A 21,370-nucleotide genomic window follows, 5' to 3' on the forward strand; every position below is an offset into this window, starting at 1 on the left:
ACAAAGAAATAGCAAATAAGCACATAAAAAGATGCTTAAGATTATTAGTCAATGAGATAACACTATCATTAAAATAAAAAGACTGACCATAACAAATGTTGAAGAGAACATGGAGTAAGTGGAACTCTTACGCTGCTAGTAGGAACATAAAATGGTACAACCACTTTGGAAAACAGTCTAGTAGTTAAACATACACTGTTACATGGTTCAGCCATTCCACTCCCAAGAGACAGGAAACCATATGTTCACACAAAGACTTGAGTATAAATATTTATAGTAGCTTTATTTGTAATAGCCCCAGATGCTAGAAACAATCCAAATGACCATCAATAAGTGAATAAATTATGGAATTATGGTATATCCACACAATGGAATACTGTACTACTCAGAAATAAGAAGGAATGAACTATTAATTCATGAAATATGTAAATAAACCCTAAAATAATTATGCCAAGTGAAAAAAGCCAAACAAAGAAGAGTACATGCTTCATGATTCTACTTATGTAAGGCTCTAGAAAACGCAAGCTAGTCTACAAGGGCCAGAAAAGCAGATCAGAGGTTGCCTAGGGATGAGGTGAGAAAAGATGGGAGAGCGGGATTACCAAGGGGGATGAGGAAACTTTTGGGGGTAGTACCTATGTTCATTATCTTGATGGTAGTAATGATTTCGTATGTGTACACCTATGTCAAAACTTATCAAAATGTGCATTTTAAATATAAATAATTTACTGTGTATAAATTGTTAACCACCCCCCATAAATATATAAAAAAGATCAACCGACCTGGAAGTGATTGGGTCAAATATCAGGAGAATGGAGGACGTGGTCAGACAGAGATCAGGGTCTGAAGCCACAGAGGCACATAGGATTAGGGGTGGGGGCTGATGGGTAACTTGGCATGAAGGAAAAGGGCTAGGAGAGAACAAAGCCACGGGGGATGGGGGGGAAGGCAAGTGAGCAGGAGGTCAAAAGACATGGCAGCAACCAGGAGGTAGAAGGTGGCATGTAAAAGGGACAGAGGTTTCCACAGAGGAGATGGTGGCTAACGTCTGGAGAAAAGAAAGACCATGATCTCACCCCGACTCCTGAGGGAGACAGAGGAGCTTCAGACAAAAGTCAGGTTTCAGGTGGTCAGGGAGGTGAAAGAAAGAGGCTGAGGCTTTAGGGCTATTGTTTAAAGCCAGAAGAGGACCCCCAGAGGGCAAAACACAAAGAAGTGCCTGGGAGGGGAAGAAGCACAGAGCAATAATGGTAAAAGCACCCTGAGAGGGCATGGAAAAACACCAAGTGAGTCGGCCCCCATGCTACCAGGGGCATTAGTTCCAGACATCTCCTGGTGAACATGGAGGCACGTGGGGTCCCTGATTTCACCCAGCCCGGCTGTGATGCACTTCAGAGGGAGTCCTGTGTGAAGTGCATAGGGAAACCCCGCTCTCTCAGGAAGAGTGAGCTATGGTATGGTCTGAATGAGGGCACCAGGGAAAGCTGCCAGACTCAGGCTCCCAAGGAAAGGTTAGGACCCAGTGGGCAGTAGGGACCTTGAGAAATGAGACTGGTCAGAGCCTATGTTCACATCCCAGGCAATGTGGGGCCACTGGTTAGTCCCAGGCACAAAACCTGGAATACACTTAAAAAGTAAAAAACAAATTTTCAGCTTAGTTAGGCCTTTGGTTTTTACACTATGTATATAAAAAACCTAGGTGAACAAACTAGATTTAATAATGACTCATAAAAAAACATATGAGGTATTGCACACATGTGAAATTTCCAGTAATTGAGCCCCACCCCTTTAAACCTTTTTAACATTTTTTATATAAAAATTCATTTTTAACATTTTTATATAAAACATCTCTAATACAAAATACATCCTTTTACCTACCTGACAAATAATTATTGAGTTCAGGCATAGCACTACACACTGAATGAGATAGGAAACTTGCTTTCTAGAGGCTCCAGAGCAGTAAGCCTTCTTAAAGTGAACACACATATAACTTAAGTCCTCTGTTGACAACGCACGGCCTGCCCTTGTACCAAATATCCCTGGTTTGCTGCCAGTGCCATTCTTTGCCATTGCCTCACTCTGCATCAGTTCTAATTATTGCCCAGAGATGAGATGTCAAGCAGTCACCTTTATCCACCATGATTTACTGGCCTAAAAAATGACTTCAGAAAAAATTGGATAAACAATTTTTTTCTTTTGTAGTCAGTAATGGAACTTTACAAATAGTTGAGTTGTATTCCCTGGTCATCTTGCTCTCCAAACATCACTTGAAGAAATACCTCCAGATGCTTGGAATAATGAACCCGTGTTCATTTCACATTGTAAAACTTACGAGTTCAAATGTTTCCTCATTCAATGATTTAAAGCAAGGAGCCAGCCATTAAAAAACAAAACAAAGAGAAACCACAGAGTATCCCTTCCCTCTAAAAGCAGTTTTAAGAGAAATAGAATGTCTCTGTTGTCTACAGACAAAAATAAGACGACATGATAAGAAACAGACTTCAAGCACTGTGGTGGTTGATGTTTCAAATTATTTTCTTCCTTCTCGGCTTTTGAGACTCATAGAATATAGCAGTTGCCCTTATTTTAGGTTTCTCTGCTTAGTGACACTGTCATATGCAGTGTGGGACAAGAAGCATACTGCATCAGTTGTGTATAACCATGACTTCAAGGTTTTAACCCAACATTTCAGAATATCTTGTCCCCCACCAGCTGCAATAACATTTAACTAGTAAGACATTAGTATAGGAGTGTTCTTCCTAGTAGGTAAGGAATATTGCTACCTACAATGTCAGGCACTGGCTGGTGAGAAGGCCCCTCCTTGCCCAAGACTCAGAGGTTTTGTAAAAGTCCAGGATGCCAATGCTGAGGACATATTTAAAGCACATTCCTTTCCTTTGATACCTGGTATTTTCCTATAGTTTCTAAGTTTCTACAACAACTCAGTCAAGACCTGGACTGACTAATGGTAACAGTTTTAAAAATCCAAATAAACTGGAAATAATTCAATAGGTACAGTGAGGTATATATGTATATAATTACAAATCCATAATCTCTTATGGACCATTTCAAAATCCAAAAGATTATAGGAAAACTGAAGTTCTTCTGTGTAAGTCATTAGTGGACAGAACCTAATCTGAATTCATATGCTGGCAATGACTCAAATAAGGCTATCTTATGTGTAGATATTCCATTAATGGTACATATTCTTATCTTAAGCTATAGAAATAGTAACTTACATAGTTGGGGTGGTGGGGAGAAGGTGCTGCCCAGACCACTGGAAGTGTTATGTTAAGATTGTCTTGATGTTCTAACTTATTTGCTTCATTGTACATCAATGCACCACATTGCCATTCTAAAATCTGAAAATGCCTGATTCCAAAGCACATCTAGTAAAGATCACTGTAGAGGAGATGTGGACCTGTGTCAACACCCATTTCCACCCAATATGATTATCAGGCAAAAATTATTTGTCTGAAAAGAGCCTGTTTGACTCTAAGTATATAAGCATCAGTAATAAACATGCATAACTTTACATGCAAATGCTCATATTTCAGCATTCTGAAATACTATTCATTCTGACCACTTTATAGCAACAATTTGTTCTGCACACCAGATAAACAACACATACTGCTATTAGATGGCTCAGGAAACTCAGTATTTGGCAGTCTCAACTGAGGAGTCTGAGGTCTCCAGTCATTGTTCTTGCTAAGATGCTGCCAAACTGGGTAAAAAGCTACTTGTACCAGCAATTTTAACTAGTTTATGTGGTATTAGGCAGAATTAAAATAATACTACACACTGCCTACTAGACACATAAAGTTTCACAACACAAATGCAAATTAATTTTCACACATAGTCCCAATAAATTTATTCATGCTGAGAAGAGCCTACTAATCTTCAGACATTTTAAAGTGCTATCTAAAGAAAATGAGCATAGTTTTCATACAAATGATATAAACAAAATTGAAGAAGGATTATATGTAGCACAGACAAAAAATACTGCATGCAGTTATTTCTCATTGTCAGCCATTCCTACGGTACCACGGAGCACCACAAATCCCCATGATGTCTCTTTAGATTACATCTTACATTTAAATTTTTATTTTCACTTTAATTTAAAAACACAAGCTGAAAGTCTCAATTAAGCAGAAATGCGATGGCCAACTCTCTAAAATCTAAAGGAAAACTTTATTTGTGTATTTGAAATAGTTAAAGATAAAGGCACTATCTTAATGATTTATACATTTGGTTCAATTGACATATACACTTTATTTAAATTAAGAACATATAACTTCAAATAATTTAGTTTCTATAAGAGTCAATTCCATTTTCACATAAATAATCCTAAATGAAATTTAGGATTCGGAATTTTGGAATATGCACTAGCCATGCTGCATTCTTTCAGGTTCCACAACTTTGTACATATTGATCTCCCACTCAGAAAACCCTTTCCACGCTGCACCTGTTCATCTTTCAAGGCTCAGATCAAAGTTACCTCTCTTGAAGCCTTCCTCAATTCCTCTGAACAGAATTATTCAACTTTTCTTTTTTGCTATCATCATACTTCTTTCATAGAGGCAATTTTGCTGTAATTATTTTTTCTCATATATTCCCTGACTGGGCAAAAGGCCTATACAATACAAGAATGGTGATATATTCTTAGTTTCTGTTCCAGAACTTTGCACACAAATGTCTCTCCCTCAATAAATATTTGAATGAATGAATGATCAAACAGAGTTAGATTCCATCATAAGGTCACACTCTCCACAAATACAAACATCTGGTAAGTAAGAAAACTTGTAGGAAATGCTAGACTCTTGTATGGCAGGAGATTGAAGGAGACACTGCTTAAAACAGAAGGCAGAATTCACAATTGATTTCACAGAATTCCTCCAGCTGTGCTGTGTATATTCAAGTGAGATGAGACGTTAGATGTTAAAAACTGGACAGAAAAGGCAGCTGTAGTAACTTGCTTTATTTCAAGTTTCCTCTCAATGCCACATCGTAAAGCATTCAAAGAGAATAATTTTCAGTCAATGATACAGGCTTAGAGAACAAGAATTCTCTTGGCTGGGCATGGTGGCTTACACCTGTAATCCCAGCACTTTGGGAAGCGGAGGCGGGTGGATCGCTTAAGGCCAGGAGTTCAAGACCAGCCTGGCCAACATGGTGAAACCCATCTCTACTAAAAATACAAAAAAAAAAAAAAAAAAAAGCCAGACATGGTGGTGCATGCTTGTAATCCCAGCTACTCGGGAGGCTGAGGCAGGAGAATCACTTGAACCCAGGTGGCAGAGGTTGCCATAAGCTGAGATCGCGCCACTGCACTCCAGCCCGGGCAACAGAACAAGACTCCATCTCAAAAAAAAAAAAAAAAAAAAGAAATACACACTACCGTGATTCAGGAGGTCTGGCTGGGGCCTGAGATTCTGCATCTCTAACAAGCTTCTGGGCGAGGCTTATGCTGCTGGCCTATGAACTACACTCTTAAGGAGCACACAGAGGAAGAGACAGACATATTTATCTCCAGAGTCAGGGTTGAACTTGTCTTGGTTTTCATTACCATAATACCATGCCCTTATTAATATTCCTTTCTATAAGCTACCTTGATGATATCAATTATATAAAAATTACTGAAAATTCAACTGGAAGAAATTCATATTACTAAAAAATTTTTAATTGTTCTTACCTATACTCTGGTAATGCCATCGAAAGAAAATTCGTTCAGGTAGAAACTGCAGTATTTTCTATTAAAAAAAGATATAAAGAAAATAAACAACAAATGAAATTACACATTTTCATGACAGGCCCATATTACTCACTATAGATAAGTTCTAGAAGAGGAAAAGGAAACTATTTATAATAACATACATACTGCACTTTATGCTGTATTCCTATGGGATCGTTTCTTTCACTTGCCCCAGGCAAGCTTGCTTACCTGAATGTTTTAAAGAGATTACTGTCCCAAGTTTAATTCCCTCCAAAAGAAAACAAGAAAAAAACCTAAAATGCTATTTTTATCTTAATTAAATAACTATTTCTTAAATATTAAAATAATAATTTCCCAAATGACAGATTCCCCAGGTTTCTTCTTTTTCACCATCGCCTTCCCATTTTCATTATAATCACTATTAGTCTCTGGACAAAGAACAGGATTGGGAAGAAAAGTGAAAACAAAGAGAATGAGACTGTAAACAACTCCGTGAGACAAGAAAATGAAATCAGTGGCAAGAATTTCATGAAATTAATGGCCAAAAAAACTAATAAGTTTTAGAATTATAGTTAAGAATATCCCCAAACTTTTACAAATTTGACTTTTGTAGATTCCATATACATGAGATCACGCACTCTCTTTTTTTCCTTTGAGACAAAGTCTCACTCTGTCGCCCAGGCTGGAGCACACTGGTGTGATTTCAGCTCACTGCAACCTCCGTCTCCATGGTTCAAGTGATTCTCCTGCCTGAGTCTCCAAAGTAGCTGGGATTACAGGTGCCTGCCACTACGCCCAGCTAATGTTTGCATTTTTAGTAGAGACAGGTGTTTCACCATGTTGGCCAGGCTGGTCTCAAACTCCTGACCTCGGGTGATTCACCCACCTCAGCCTCCCAAAGTGCTTGGATTACAGGCATGAGCCACCATGCCCAGCCCTATGCAGTATCTTTCTGTGCCTGGCTTATTTGACTTGGCAACAATGTCCTCCAGGTTCAACCATGTTGTCACAAATCACAGCATTTCCTTTTATAAGGCTGAATAGTATTTCACTGTGTATTCATACCACATTTTCTATATCCATTCATTCACTGATGGACACTTAGGTTGTTTCCATATCTCAACTACTGTGAATAATGCTGCAATAAACATGGAAGTGCAGATATCTCTTCTGCATACTGATTTCAATTCCTTGGGACATAAAGCCAGAAATGGGATTGCTGGGGCATATGGCAATTTTATTTCTAGTTTTTTTGAGGAACTTCCATACTATTCTCCACAATGGCCGCACTAATTTACACTCCCACCAACAGTATACCAGCGTTTTCTTGTCTCTACATCCTCGCCAACACTTGTTACCCGTCATCTTTTTGATAACAGTAATTCTAACAGGTGTGAGATGATATATCACTGTGATCTTAATTTGCATTTTCCTGATGACTAGTGATGTCAAACATTTTTTCATAAACTTGTTGGCGAAATATATGTACGTATTCTTTTGAGAAAGTCTATTCAAGTCACCTTATCTTTCAAGCCCATAATTCTGAAAGGTGTCTCATATCTAATGTTACTACATGATAATTCTGACAAACACTCAAACACACCCACACACATTCCAAATCCCACTGAGTGAAAAATCCCTACACACCAGACAAGACTTCATTCTTGAAAAATAAAATAAATATAAATAAAATATGTAATCCTTCCAAGATTTCATGAATAGTGGGCAAGAGAGATGATAAAGAAAAGAGTATCATTTAGCAAAAAAAAAAAAACAAAAACAAAAAAACCCTGACAGACGTTTGCAGGAAACATTACAGAAGTAAGGGGGAAAGAGCTTCACCTCAGCAGGGGCTTCATGGAATGCTTCCTGGAAATGAGGACACTTGAGCTGAGACTTAGAAGATGAATTAAATTAGCCTAGTGGATAGGGACAGAAGAAAGACCATGGGAGAATGCTAGAAGGCAAAGACAGGTTGGTGCCTTACAGGAACCACAGCAGCAGGAGGGTCAGTTTGGCTGGTAGGCAGGGAGAAGGGGAGGAGATGGGCCTGGAGAGGCAGGCAAGCCTGGGGGCTTAATGTCCTCATGGGAGCAGTGTGGTCCCTAAATGGGTTCCAGCTGGAGGCGAACTGGAGGCAGCTGAGAGGGGAGGCAGACACAATCACTGAAGAGAGGCAATGGTAGCATTTCAGAGGAGAAATAAGAAGGCCTGGACCAAGGTCGACCAGGTAAAGAGAACATATAATACTGATATGCAGGAGACAAAATTGTCAGGATAAGTGGGTAGAGGGGCTGTAGTAAATGGAGGTCTCCATGGCTCCCAGTGGCTTAGTAGATGGCAACACTTTTATCCAAGAGATCAAATCCAGATCCAATCTTAGACCCGAGGCAAATAAGCTGTCAAGTTTGATTCTGGACATCCTGCCATTTTGAGGTGTCAATGGATGACCTTACTGGAGATGTTCTTCCAGGCAAATGTGTAAATGGGTCTGGAGTACAGAGGCAGGATTTGGATGGTAACAGATACGAGCAGCAGCTGAAGCTGTGTGCATATGACAGCTCTCTTTTGAGAGAGTTTAAAATAAGACACGATGAAGCTCTGGAGGTATCCGTGAGCTGAGGGAGCTCTGCTAAGAAGGTAAAATGAAGGTAAAGCAGAAGCCAGAGGCTAATGTGCTCGAATCCAAGGAGAAATCTTTGATATGCCAGCTATTTGTATGCTTATTTATTATAAAGATTAGAAATATTTAAGAGTATTTATATGCACAACTAGTTCTAAAAAGTTAAACATATTAGAAAATGTGGGAAAATTAATGTCACATAACAAAATGATTTCAATATTAAATCAAGTGAGCTCAGTGTTAATCTCTTGCCTTGAGAACATACAACCTTTGTAAGCCAGACACCAAATGCCAGGCATAACAGATCCATTTATAAATTGTACAGAAGTAAACTGGCTGTTTCAGGGGGAAAAAATCAAAATAAGTCTTCCCCTTGCAATATGCTCTAACATTAATTTTAGATGAATAACACAAAAAAGTAGCTAAATATAAAAACTGAGTTGTTATGTCAAGTTACATGATATTAAAAGGGAATCAGAATAAGTAAAACAGCTCTCTACAGAATATCTTAATAAGAACCCACATGAGCACTGTCTTACCAACAGAACCTAAACTCAAATATCCCCATGAGCACATAGGATCAAGAACCCACAGAACTGGGTTACAACCTACAGGAAAAAATCACAAGCAAAGAGGTTAGAACAAGAAATGCAAAGACTCTGGAACTGAGAATAAGAACGAGGGTCCCAGGAGTTAGGCTGCCAGGCCAAATGAGCAACTCTAGGGCCACAAATAGACATAATCTGGAGATGGCCTGGGGATCACCAGACTCAAGAGATGAAGACAAGCCTGCACCTGCATCTAAGTTAGATCCTCTGGTTCTTTAACTCAAACTTTCTCTTAAAAGAAAAATTTACTATAGACCCCAATTTGGTATCTTTGATAAAAAAAAAAATTAATGATAATGGCAAGGTGAGTTTTCCGGAAAACACGCTGCAATGGAGGAGTTAGGAGTACAAATGGTCTACTGAGGACTAACACCTGTGAAAGAGAAAAGATGGCAGCAAGATTGGACAGGGGAGCCTCAGACCATGAGGCAGAGCTGACAAATCTCTGCCAACCTAGTGGAAGCTCTAGAGCAAAGATGAGAGGAGCCCAGTGTGACCAGAAATGGCAAGGCCCTTGTACTACTGCCTCTGGCAGTTACTGGCCTGGGGCCATGATGCAAAGAGTATGACCAAGAATGGAAAGTTGAAGGTGTGAAGAGCTGGAAGCCATCAGCTAACGCCACCCCTGTAGCTGGGCAGCACATTCTTTCTTGAAAGGGAATGTGTACAGCCCATCTCTATGTGTGCCACAATAATCTTCAAATTATTAATTAGAATATTCTCATCTCATTAGAAAGCTGAAGTTCTAAGAGATGGGCCCCCTACTTGAGAGACATGGCCTCTCTACTGGCAGTTTCTCAACAGCTGGCTCCTACCTCATGTTGATGGAAGCCTGGTCCCACTGAGCTCTCCACATCCCTTCTGTGCTTCCTTCCATGCATTCACTCTGCCTGGGCAAATGGCACAGCAGTGACTTGGTGTCCTATTATCTCACGCATTCTCCTTTAAGGGACCTGGCAGCCCAGCTACATCCCAGGATCATATTCTGATCCCATCTTGCCACTTAATTTAAACATTTCATATAGGAAATGCTGAGAAAAGTAAAGATTCAGAATAGATCTTAGATTAGATGAATGTTTGACATACCCACTGTTCTTCAGATCTTTAATTTAGTCAGGAAGCTAATTTGGCAGTGAAAATCATGCTTTTTAGTTTTCCAAAATACATATTGGTCTTCTTGATTTCGTTTTCTTTTGTTAGTACACAACAAAGAAAAACACAGAATGCAGCAAGACGATGTGTATCTACATGCTTGGATACTGTCAGTCTGCCACAAAAGTAATTTCCAACTTATTCTGAGGTCTGGCCTATCATTATCACCACTTCGGGGTAAGTTTTCAGATTCACAAAATGGATGGACTTTAAAAACACTCAAAAAGGTTTGGATATGAAATGCATGCCCAATATCTGAGTTACTAAGAATATTCCCAAATGGATAAAATCTTATACAACACTTCAAGGGCTGAAACATTACGCACACTGATGCTTCTTCTTGTACCCAAATATTGCAAGAGCCATTGTTTAAAGTCTATGAGGTCAATAAAAATAAAGCCCAGCACAACTATCTATGTCCAAATGCTAAGCCTGTCCCTCAGAAAGCCCTAGATGAAGCCTACCTTTACTGGGGCAAATACAATCTGGCATTTCTTCTACTGCAGCCAATATTCTAAGCTATACTGCTGTGAATGCCACATAAGCTATTGACATCTTGTTTGTAGTTTCACTGGAGAGTAAAAAAAAAAAAAAAAAAAAATCAAGAAAGCCACACAGTGTGAATAAATATTACTTTTCTGAAAAACACATGGCTCTATTTAATGCTCAGTGCTCAGCTGCATCTATATGGTAATCCATTATAGTACACTCGAAATCGAAATTAGGTATTACTACTGATCAACACATCAGGGAATCTGTCATTCTTTTAACTGATTATCCATAGTTCTTTTTTCTTCAGAACCTACTGCATGACCAGGAATAATGTGAAATGTAAGTTGGAGTCTACATAAGATGCTATAGTCTGCTTTATAACTGTTGGTTTTCTTTTGATTTGTGTGGGAAATATTTTTTAATTATTATCAGATGACTGCAATATGCCCCAGTGGATTCACAATTGATTTCAATTCCACGTAGAAAGCTAGGACAGTGAAGAATGAAGAAAATACTACACACTAACTCATGCGAAGGTAATCAACTACAACAATGACCAACTCACATGTTACATCTGAAAGCACAGTGTGGGGAGCAACCCTTCTCCAAACTAGCTACAGGACAGAAGAGCTCTGGGTAAAGAAAATGCTGACCAAGGAGAAAACAAAATATTTGGTTTAAAAGAAAAGAGGTCTTAGTTACTTGATATTTTGAATAATATGCAGAAAACTTACGATGAGAACTGGACAGTTCAGTTTAAAGAAAACATTCTGTGAATGCCTGTGTTACAAGTATAGTCTGATTTCAGAAGGACCCAGCTGCATAGATGCTTCCAGGGAGACCTATAGAGAGGGGAACTTGATCATTTGCTGTCTTAGGCCTGGCCACTGTCTCTTACCACAATGTTCAACTCTTTCATGAAGACAGAATATTTGCCTTGAACACTTTCTCATTAACATTATAACAAAATGTTATTTAAGGACCTGCTATATGTTTAAAGTTAAAAGAAAGTTATTCTAGAACTGAAAGTCTATCAGCCACATACCTCCCTTCTTCAATATATCCTACACAATTCATATTCCAGAAAATATACAGATTAATCAAAATAATCCAAAAACAAGGGCGTGGGGTTATAAACACTGTGACAGTGAGCTATATTTACATAATTGGAGGTAATATGACTATAAAAAAGTATATTCCTAAAACAACTAACATAAGACAACATCCTAAAAATAATAAAATAATTTGAATGGCAACAGCAGCAGCAAGAGGATGAACAAGTTCTATACCTTGAAAGATGATGACACTGGGGACCATGCTCAGAATGAAGAAAACAGCACACAGAAAGTTGGAGAGAAGGAAAAAACAGAACAAGACAAGAATCAGAGCAGCAGCAAGAGGAAAGCTGTTGTTCCTGGACCAGCAGAGTATCCCCTACAGTACAACTACACTTTCTGGTATTTCAGGAGAACCCCTAGCCATCCCACCAGCGCACAGAGCTACAAACAGAATATCAAACAAATGGGCTGCGTGTGGTGGCTCATGTCTGTAATCCCAGCACTTTGGGAGGCTGAGGTGGGCAGATCACTTTGAGGCCAGGAGTTTGAGACTAGCCTGGCCAATATGGTGAAACCCAGTCTCTATTAAAACTACAAAAATTACCCAGGGACGGTGGTGGCGCACATGTGTAATTCCAGCTACTCTCACTTGAGCCTGGGAGGTGGAGGCTGCAGTAAGCCGATATTGTGCTACCACACTCCAGCATGGGCAACAGAGCGAGACTCTGTCTTGAAAAAAAAAAAAAAGACTATCAAACAGATTGAAAGCTTTGCCTCTGTGAGTTCTTAGTGATTTAATGGAGCCCTGATAGTTCATTCATGCCTGTATTTATATCATGATGTTTATTTACCTTCCTGGTAACCTATTTAAAATTCTAGTTTCCTTAGTTGACTGACCTGAGTCTCAGAGATCAGATTTGTTCATTCTTAGGTTTCTACCTAGACATCCCTAGTTAACGTGTAGGTATCAACAAATATGAGAATTGCAGAGTTGATCGGAAAAGCATAATATAAAAGTACAGGACTTTTTTTTTTTTAATTTAAGTAGATAATTTATGCAGTCCTTATTAAGTTCAAAGTGTCATGGAGAATACAAAAGCTTATAGTACATGGCGTCTATCCTCATGAAGTTTGACAGTAAAGTGAAAAGTAAAGTTTGAAAGTTTGTATTTAAGAACCTCCCACTAGGGTTTTGGCTGTGCTCCTGATCATGCATAAAATATTTTTTTCCTGTGTTCTGAAGGAAAATGAAATCTCTATTAACTGCTTTTGTGGGTACTGACAGTACAGAGAGCCTAGACTATGTATCATCTCCCTCCCAGGTGACTTGGTTTGTGTACCCCAAGAATCTGTCTACAACTAACACCACTCTTGCTGAACAAAGGTTATTATGTACCTCCTAAGTACAGTTGATCTCTAGGCAGAATCAAACGCAGGGTTTGTCATTTTCTTGAAATTATTGAAGTATTAGCCCTGTTTAAACATGTAAAAAAGAAAAGAATACTCTAATAGGTAACATTACAATAAACTACTAAAGAGGGAAAAATAATATAAAATTAATAATAATCTGGGTACAAACTGCTTAAAATACTTGAGAAGTACAAAAGACATACGGAATTAAAGTAAAATTATGGGGCTATCATCGAATCTTGCTTTATTTATTTATTTTTTTGAGACAGAGCCTCCCTGTCACCCAGGCTGGAGAGCAAGGGCGCAATCTCAGCTCACTGCAACCTCCACCACCCAGGCTCAAGCGATTCTTGTGTCTCAGCCTCCCGAGTAGCTGGGATTACAGGTGTGTGCCACCACACCCGGCTAATTTTTATATTTTTTAGTAGAGACGGGATTTCTCCATGTTCGTTAGGCTGGTCTTGAACTCTTGGCCTGAAGTAATCTGCCCACCTTGGCCTCCCAAAGTGCTGGGGTTATAGGTGTGAACCACTGTGCCTGGGAGAAATACTGCTTTATTCTTTTTTTTTGAGATGCAGTCTCACTCTATCGCCCAGGCTGGAGTGTCGGCTCACTGTAAACTCTGCTTCCCAGGTTCATGCCATTCTCCTGCCTCAGCCTCCTGAGTAGCTGGGACTACAGGCACCCGCCACCACACCTGGCTAATTTTTTGTATTTTTGGTAGAGAAGGGGTTTCACCATGTTAGCCAGGATGGTCTCGATCTCCTGACCTCATGATCCGCCCGCCTCAGCCTCCCAAAGTGCTGGGATTACAGGAGTGAGCCACCGTGCCCGGTCTGCTTTATTCTTGATATTAGAAGAAAAACAATGCAAACGTTATTGTTAAAGATAGTTATTGGAATGAAAACAGAAAGTGTACCTTCCAAATTACAAAGCATATTGCATAAAGCCAAAATCAGTGACCTCTCCCCCAAAAACAAAGTTAGAAGAAAAGCTAAAACCAAGTACAATGGGCATCAGAAAACACAGATGTGTACTGGTTATCACACACAAAAAAGTAGTTAGTATAACCAGGTTAAATTCCCTTATCAAAGACCAAGTCCATCGGACCCAGCTTTCAAACACAGAAAGACTGACAAAATACAGAAAAAGAGGCTCACGTACACACACACACACACACACACACACACACACACACACACACAAAGCAATATTAGTATCAAGTGAAAAAGTATTAACAGGACAAAGGGAATTATTTCAAATAGGTTAAATATGTAATTTATAATATACCTATAATACTTATGAATCTTTATGCAACAAATAACATAGCATGGAAATAAAACAATGGAGGCATACTCCATTAAAACAACTTTCAGAAACTAAAGGGGAAAAACACTTTTTAAATGGGAGATATTAACACACACTATCTTTGAGAAATAAAATAGGCAATACAGTATAATACAGAAGACTTGAATATAGTTATAGCAAGACTGGTTTAACAGCTATATATCAAATACTGAACTTCAAAGAATCCAACATTTATGAAACATTTACGAAGTTATTTTTCTAAGCCATGTAAAGAAATCCCTCAAAGTAAGTTTTACATAGGTCACAAGCAAACTCAATACACTGGAAGTCCACCATCAACAGTTTAAGCTAAAAAATTCTCAATTACTTGTAGATTTTAAACACTCAAGTTAAAAAAAAAAGTAATTCTCAATTATTTGTGAATTTTAACACTCAAGTTAAAAAAAACTGATTATAAACGAAAAATAATCAACATTGTGATTCACATACAACAAAAATTGGTCAAAGCTGAAATAAGAGACAAATCCATAGACCTGAATTTCCTGTAATACAAGAACCAAGTTTTAAACTCAAAAAATTGGAAAAAAAAGTTTTGTTAAGGAAGAAATCAATAAAAATAAAAGCAAAAATGACTTATATAATGAAAGTATCACCAAGTATTGTTAATCACTAAGATACAGACAGCTGAACTGGTAGTACTGCAGGTAATTAAATATCCTCTTAATCAAACATTTATTTAATTCATTAAAAAAATTCATATTAAGTGCCCATTCTGTGCCAGGTACCATGTGAGGGATCAGAGATACATAAAAGACACCATTCCTGCTCTAAAATCTAGAGCTCTAAGAGGGAAAAGGTGAGAAAATCAGGGATGTGAGTACCTGCACAAGGAAATGAAGACAGACAAGGTGCACTTCCAAAGGGAGAATACCCTTGAACTGAATCTTGAAGGACAACAGAGGTGAGTCAGGCAAAGAAGAGCATTCCAGGCAGACCAAACAGCAGCAAAAAATAAAAATCCTTCCTGCTTGTTTGGGGACCTGTAAGAGGTTGCCAGTGAGGGCACAAGACAGGTGATAGAGAAGGAGGCACAGACCAGATGAAGAACGTTCTGAAGGCTGTACTGGAGAGTGTGACTTTTGTCCTAAAGGCAATGAGAATCGAAATTACATCACACAGACAGCATCTGAGGTGAATGAGGGAGAGAGAAGGGGTAGAAGATCACAGATCAAAAGACTACTTAGCAGGATACTCCAATGGTGGGGAAACTGAGGCTCTGAACAAAGTCTTAGGTAGTAGGCAGAAGATAGTATCAAAGAGCACCAGCACAAAATATACAGAGCCACAGAGTGAAGAAAAATACTATCAGTACTGAACAAAATAAACAGACGGACTGATGTTTTTTGCAGTAGTCCTCCCTTATCCTAGGGGGATATGTTTCAAGACTCCCAAGGGATGCCTGAAACCACAGATAGTACCAAACTCTATATACACTATGCATAAATTTCTTTTTCCTTCTTCACAATTTCATAGAAGATTCATTCTCACTGTAGATATCTTAGCAACCTCAGCATATAGTTTTTTTCTTTCTTATTAATTCAAGAACTTTCACCTTTTCACTTAATGGAAGCACTGTACAGCTTCTCCTTGGCATATCTGATTGCCAGCATCACTACTCTTGTGTTTTGGAGCCATTATTATTATTATTATTATTTTGAGACAGAGTCTCACTCAGTCACCCAGGCTGGAGCACAGTGGCGCGATCTCAGCTCACTGCCATCTCTGCCTCCCGAGTTCAAGTGATTCTCGAGCCTCAGCCTCCTGAGTAGCTGGGATTACAGGAGCGCACCACAACACCAAGATAATTTTTGTATTTTTAGTACAAACGAGGTTTCACCACGTTGGCCAGGCTGTCCTCAAACTCCTGGCCTCAAGCAATCCACCTGCCTCAGCCTCCCACAGTGCTGGGATTACAGGCATGAACCACCACGCCCGGCCTGGAGCCATTATTGAGTAAAATAAGAGTTACCTGAACACAAGCACTGTGATACCACAACAGCTTATCTGATAACCAGGACCACTACTAAGTGACTGACGGAGAGCTAGCCTCTACAGCATGGATCCACTGGACAAAAGAATGATTCATATCCCAGGCCGAATGGAGCAGGACGGTGAGAGATTTCACCACACAACTCAGAATGGCATGCAATTTAAAACTTATGAATGGTTTATTTCTTTAATTTTCCATTTAAAGTTTCTGGACCCTGATTGACCACAAGTAACCAGAACCTCAGAAGGTGACACTGCAGATAAGGGGGACTACCATATTAAGTACTAAAATGTGATATGCAAGATGTTTTTACTAGGTACAAAAAATTCAACCTTCAAAAACTGCAAAGGCGGGCACTTAATAGATTTCAAGGTTATTTTTTCACAGAACGAACATTCAGTGACCTTTACAAATCCACAAATTAGTAGCATATAATTCTACTCATAGTATGTGGGGTTTGCCTCAAATAAAGCATTCACTAAAACAGATTCAAAAGGAGTCTTCTTTTCACAAAAGTATCTTACACAGGAGATCTCAGTCACAACCAAATCTGCCATGCTATTCTTCGTTTCATGCAAGTTTCCCTTTTCTGCCTGAAAACTACTGCATTTTTCCGATCTCTTCAGTTTTGGTACTAGCATTAGTTGGCCATCTGTTTTATACCATTTTTTAGGGGAAAAAATCACTCCCAGACAGTTTCTACATATGTGATGAGTACAGAGTAACAAAACCCCAGTGAGATGCCACTACTTGGTTCCCACCACCCCATAAATTTAGAGGATTTAAACTCCTGCCTCAGCACAATTAGAAGGCATCGTATACCTGCAGGTTGGCTTGGGACTGGCCAACCTGTCAAATTCATTCAGCAAGTGCCCAAGGCCTGCAGGCCAAGCCAGTGCACAAAGGCTTCAAGCCAGACCCTTCCAACTTGTACAGTGTCACAAACCACATCAAACACTAGATGTCACTCTGTAACAGCCACCACACTACACATCCAAACAGAAAACAAGTAATAGATTTATGATAGCAGGTTTTGTACAACTCTCTCCTAAAGGTATATATTAATTTTTAAAAAACCAACTTACCCAAACTGCATTAACAGATTAATTTTAATTAAAGAGAAAAGAGCTCTCTACATATCTCCTGCTATCCTAACAATAAATACACATGCTCAAGTTTCACTGTGAATTTCTCGTATCTTTAGCCCTAATGCAGTTTCCACCATCTGCCCTTAAAAGATTCCTGGAAGCATTTTTGCTAGTATTGCCTTCCACAGGATCTCCTCTTGAGAGTGTCAGTTACCAACACGTCAAGTGGTACACTATGTGAAAGAGGCCAGGATGCCAGGAGCTCAGGGCACCTGGACCACAACAGATAACCACAAGAATGTAATTTCAGACTTCCACGAACATCTTATCTCCAGTGTCCCTTCCTCCAAGGTGACCTGAGTAATTTGGTACATCCCGTTGGATCAATCCCAAGTTTCTCACCTATAAGTCTTGACGCAAAAGGAACACTGCGGTCTTTAATACTAAATATGCATATTAAACTATCCATTGAAACTGACTCCTTTCAACTCAAAAACTTGTCTAATTAAAATTACTAACATTCTGTAATAGGATAATCACATTTTAACCAGGAACAGTGCATGCAAAGAATCTCCAAAATGGATCACATGTTTATATTTTGTTCCCACCTTCCAGTTTGTAGAGATCATAGATATTTCACAATCAAAATCAGACACCAGAATAACCACATGCCATAGAGATAAAGGATCTCAGTCGTGTGTTTTATTATTTCTCCAGTATCCAGTACAGGTGATAGCACTGAGGAGCAATTACAGAGCTAATCCACTACCACAGGCAACATGTGAGACCAATGAAAAAGGGTACCTTGGCCACCTGGCCCTCTACTGTGATCCCTGCAGAGCAGTCTCAAGGCAAGATCACACTATGCCATAACAATAATGCTATCATTTGGAGTTGTTCCCAACCAAGGGTTCAACATCAATAAAAGCCACAAGTACGACTAGCATTACAAAGAAGGCCAGATGATCATACACCTCTATTATCATTTAAATACAGCCCTACGTCATAAATGTGACCCAATATCTTCATCATGATAACTAGAGACATTCATTCTCTTTGCCAGCTGGAACTCAGGGAGACTTTGGGGATGGGAGATGGGAGTCTGTGTCAGCTCAACTCTTTTAAAAATGCTCTACACAAAATTTGAATCGATAGTGGCTTTTTCTCAATTGCAATCGGTCACTCAGAATTATGACAGTGACCAAAGAGCTGTATTCAAAATTGGAATCATTCTTTTAAAGGAAAATAAAATCTACTAAAGCATCTAAATATTTGAAATCCTCAATAAGAACTTAAATTCCAAGAATTTTAGAAGAATCTGCTTTTCTTGTTCATTCTATTTGTTCTTGTCCCTCTTCCACTCAAAAACCATAAAGTGGTCCTCACGGGAAACAAAATAAAAAGCAGTAACAGCCTGAGGGGTTTGTAGAGGAAGTCCTTCACCTCGGCACGGGAGGAGGGAGCAGCACGGAAGGATGGCTGCACACTGGACAGCCCAGAATAAGGAATAACAAAGCAGAGAAAAGCAGAAACTGTGGCAACAAGTTAATTGTAAAAATATGATTCTGCCGCCATGCTATGTATTATTCGCTTGTAAGAAAAGCCATTAGCCATTGTATGAAGAAAGAAAAGGAATCATTACTTAATCCTGTAGGACACCTAGCCTGAATGTGTTGACTTGCCTAGAATTCAGTTCAGACATTTTCACTGAACCTCCACAGGAGCTTTTAATTTGTTTTCATTTTCAAAGAGTTATAAAAGATATGCAATTCCCACAAAAGAAGAGGAGGCAGGGGTTGGGGGAGGAAGAGAGGAGGAGAAGGAGAAGGAAAGGAAGAAGAAAGGAAATAAATCTCAGAATTGTTTGTAATCCTATTATATTCATAACTCTAGTTTTTCTTTAGGCAATTCACTTAGTATCTAAAGCAAAATGTTACTATTAAATGTGAAAAGTTACAGATGAATGCATTTGGATGGGAAATAAAATCAACATTCAAATTACTGGATTGCATATACAAAGCAATGCTACCGAGAGTGAAAATCAGCCATTTGTTTCATCTTAATGGCACTGTACTGGATATCGCTATATTACCATTATCAGGAAAATCATTAAAAATTCTTTTCCCCTACTCTAAGGGAAAAAATTAGAGGCTAAATCCACTATCTATATAAGCTCACCTGGAGCAATGAAGAACAAGAGACCCAGTGTTGAATTCCATTAAAGTAAGACATAGATTCCACTACATCCCTGGATTCACCACTGGTCAAATTATGAATCCCAAACATAACTACACCCAGCAAGACGGTGCACATGTGAGTCCAGCTGTCCAATCCAGCATAACACTACACTGCAGGGAAGGAAGGGAATCAGTACATATAGGCGTGTAATAAATCGCAAGCAATCAAATTTCAATACTAAGGAAAAACAAAAGCCAGCATCCACGGTATTCTTTTTCTTTCTCTGTGTATCCTATAAGAAGCCCACATGTCATCTGCACTTGCTGTGTGGTTCACATGCTGCAGTTTGCCTCTTCCATCAATGCTTCTCAAATAAGAATCTCCTACCAAAGGAGGGGTGACAAAAAGAGATGGTGCATCATCCTGGAGTACACTGAAACTGTTTTCTTTATCTTAAAGGGGAAACAGATGGAGAAAGGATGAAGGTGTGGTGGGGAGATGAAGTCCTAAGGAATTTGACTAGCCTTTATTTAACATAATTTTCATTTTAAAACATGCATGATAACAGTAGAATGAAACTGTGCATGGCTTTTCAATTCTGTTTGCAGAGGGTCACTTTGGAGCCATGCTTCCCCAGCCTGTGGAGGTAAATGCTCATTCCCCTCAGCCAAGGGCACTCTGATAATAAGAAGATGCCCAGAGAAACCATTTCAGTAAAATTCTAAACCTAAGTCAAAGTCCTCTGCATCACAAGGATACAGATGTACAAGATACTAAGGATTTAACCGTGTTTAACAACAAAAAGTGGTCTTTCAAACGATGATATAAGGCTCTACTGGAGGACTCTAGAGCCTCCCTGTACAATACAGTAGCCACTAGCCACATGGATCACCTGAGGCCAGGAGTTTGAGACCAGCCTGACCAATATGGTGAAATCTCGTCTCCACTAAAAATACAAAAATTAGCCCGGGCATGGTTGCGGATGCCTGTAGTCCCAGCTACTCGGGAGGCTGAGGCAGGAGAACTGCTTGAACCCATGAGGCAGAGGTTGCAGTGAGCCAAAATAGTGCCATTGCACTCCAGCCTGGGCAACAGAGCGAGACTCTGTCTCAAAAAAAGAAAGAAAGAAAAAAGTCACAAAGTTTTGTAAGTCACGGTTGTTGGCTTTAGAAGAATTTGCTTTTCTTCGTTCATTTTATTTGTTCTTGTCCCTCTTCCACTCAAAAACATGTATAAAACTGCAAACAAAAAACATGGAGTTAGGATTTTTACAGTCTCATTAGGAAGCTAAGGCATAGCCACATTAAGGGATAACTATGGACATCCAGCCACAGTCAAATGATAGCACAAGGTAGTGCTATTATATCAGTCCCCAGGAAAGAATAAGCACTTCCAGCAGGAGTTGCCAGGAGAAATTGGTGGGTCTGAACAGGGTCTGAGAGAATGGGCCAGATGGGGAGAAGAGCTAAGGGCAGTCCCTGAAAAGAGAACTGAATAAATGAAGAGGCAGAAGTGGAACTATGCAAAGAGAGTGTTAGCCCAACAGAGCACTTCCACGGAGTAACCACAAAATACGAAGGAGAGCTACACCGAGAGCCAGGGAGAGGACTGTGGGTGTTAGACCAGCCTGGGCCACACTTTCCAGCAAAAAGAACCCATTCAGGTCCCCAGGAAGGCTAATGACAAGATA

The 21,370-nt window shown here is 39.3% G+C and overlaps 1 protein-coding gene across 6 annotated transcripts in view; it reads right to left on the bottom strand.

The window, feature by feature from the left end:
* LOC105486802 (Ral GTPase activating protein catalytic subunit alpha 2) overlaps positions 1-21,370 on the bottom strand; it is a 318,021-nt gene that overhangs the window by 253,196 nt on the left and 43,455 nt on the right. For all 6 annotated transcript variants that reach the window (XM_011749858.3, XM_011749855.2, XM_011749856.3 and 3 more), the window contains exon 4: positions 5,693-5,750. In XM_011749858.3, coding sequence (XP_011748160.2) covers positions 5,693-5,750 — 58 coding nt within the window. The remainder of the gene's footprint in view (positions 1-5,692; positions 5,751-21,370) is intronic.

The sequence above is a fragment of the Macaca nemestrina genome, chromosome 15 (genome assembly GCF_043159975.1).
Source record: "Macaca nemestrina isolate mMacNem1 chromosome 15, mMacNem.hap1, whole genome shotgun sequence".
NCBI lineage: Eukaryota > Metazoa > Chordata > Mammalia > Primates > Cercopithecidae > Macaca > Macaca nemestrina.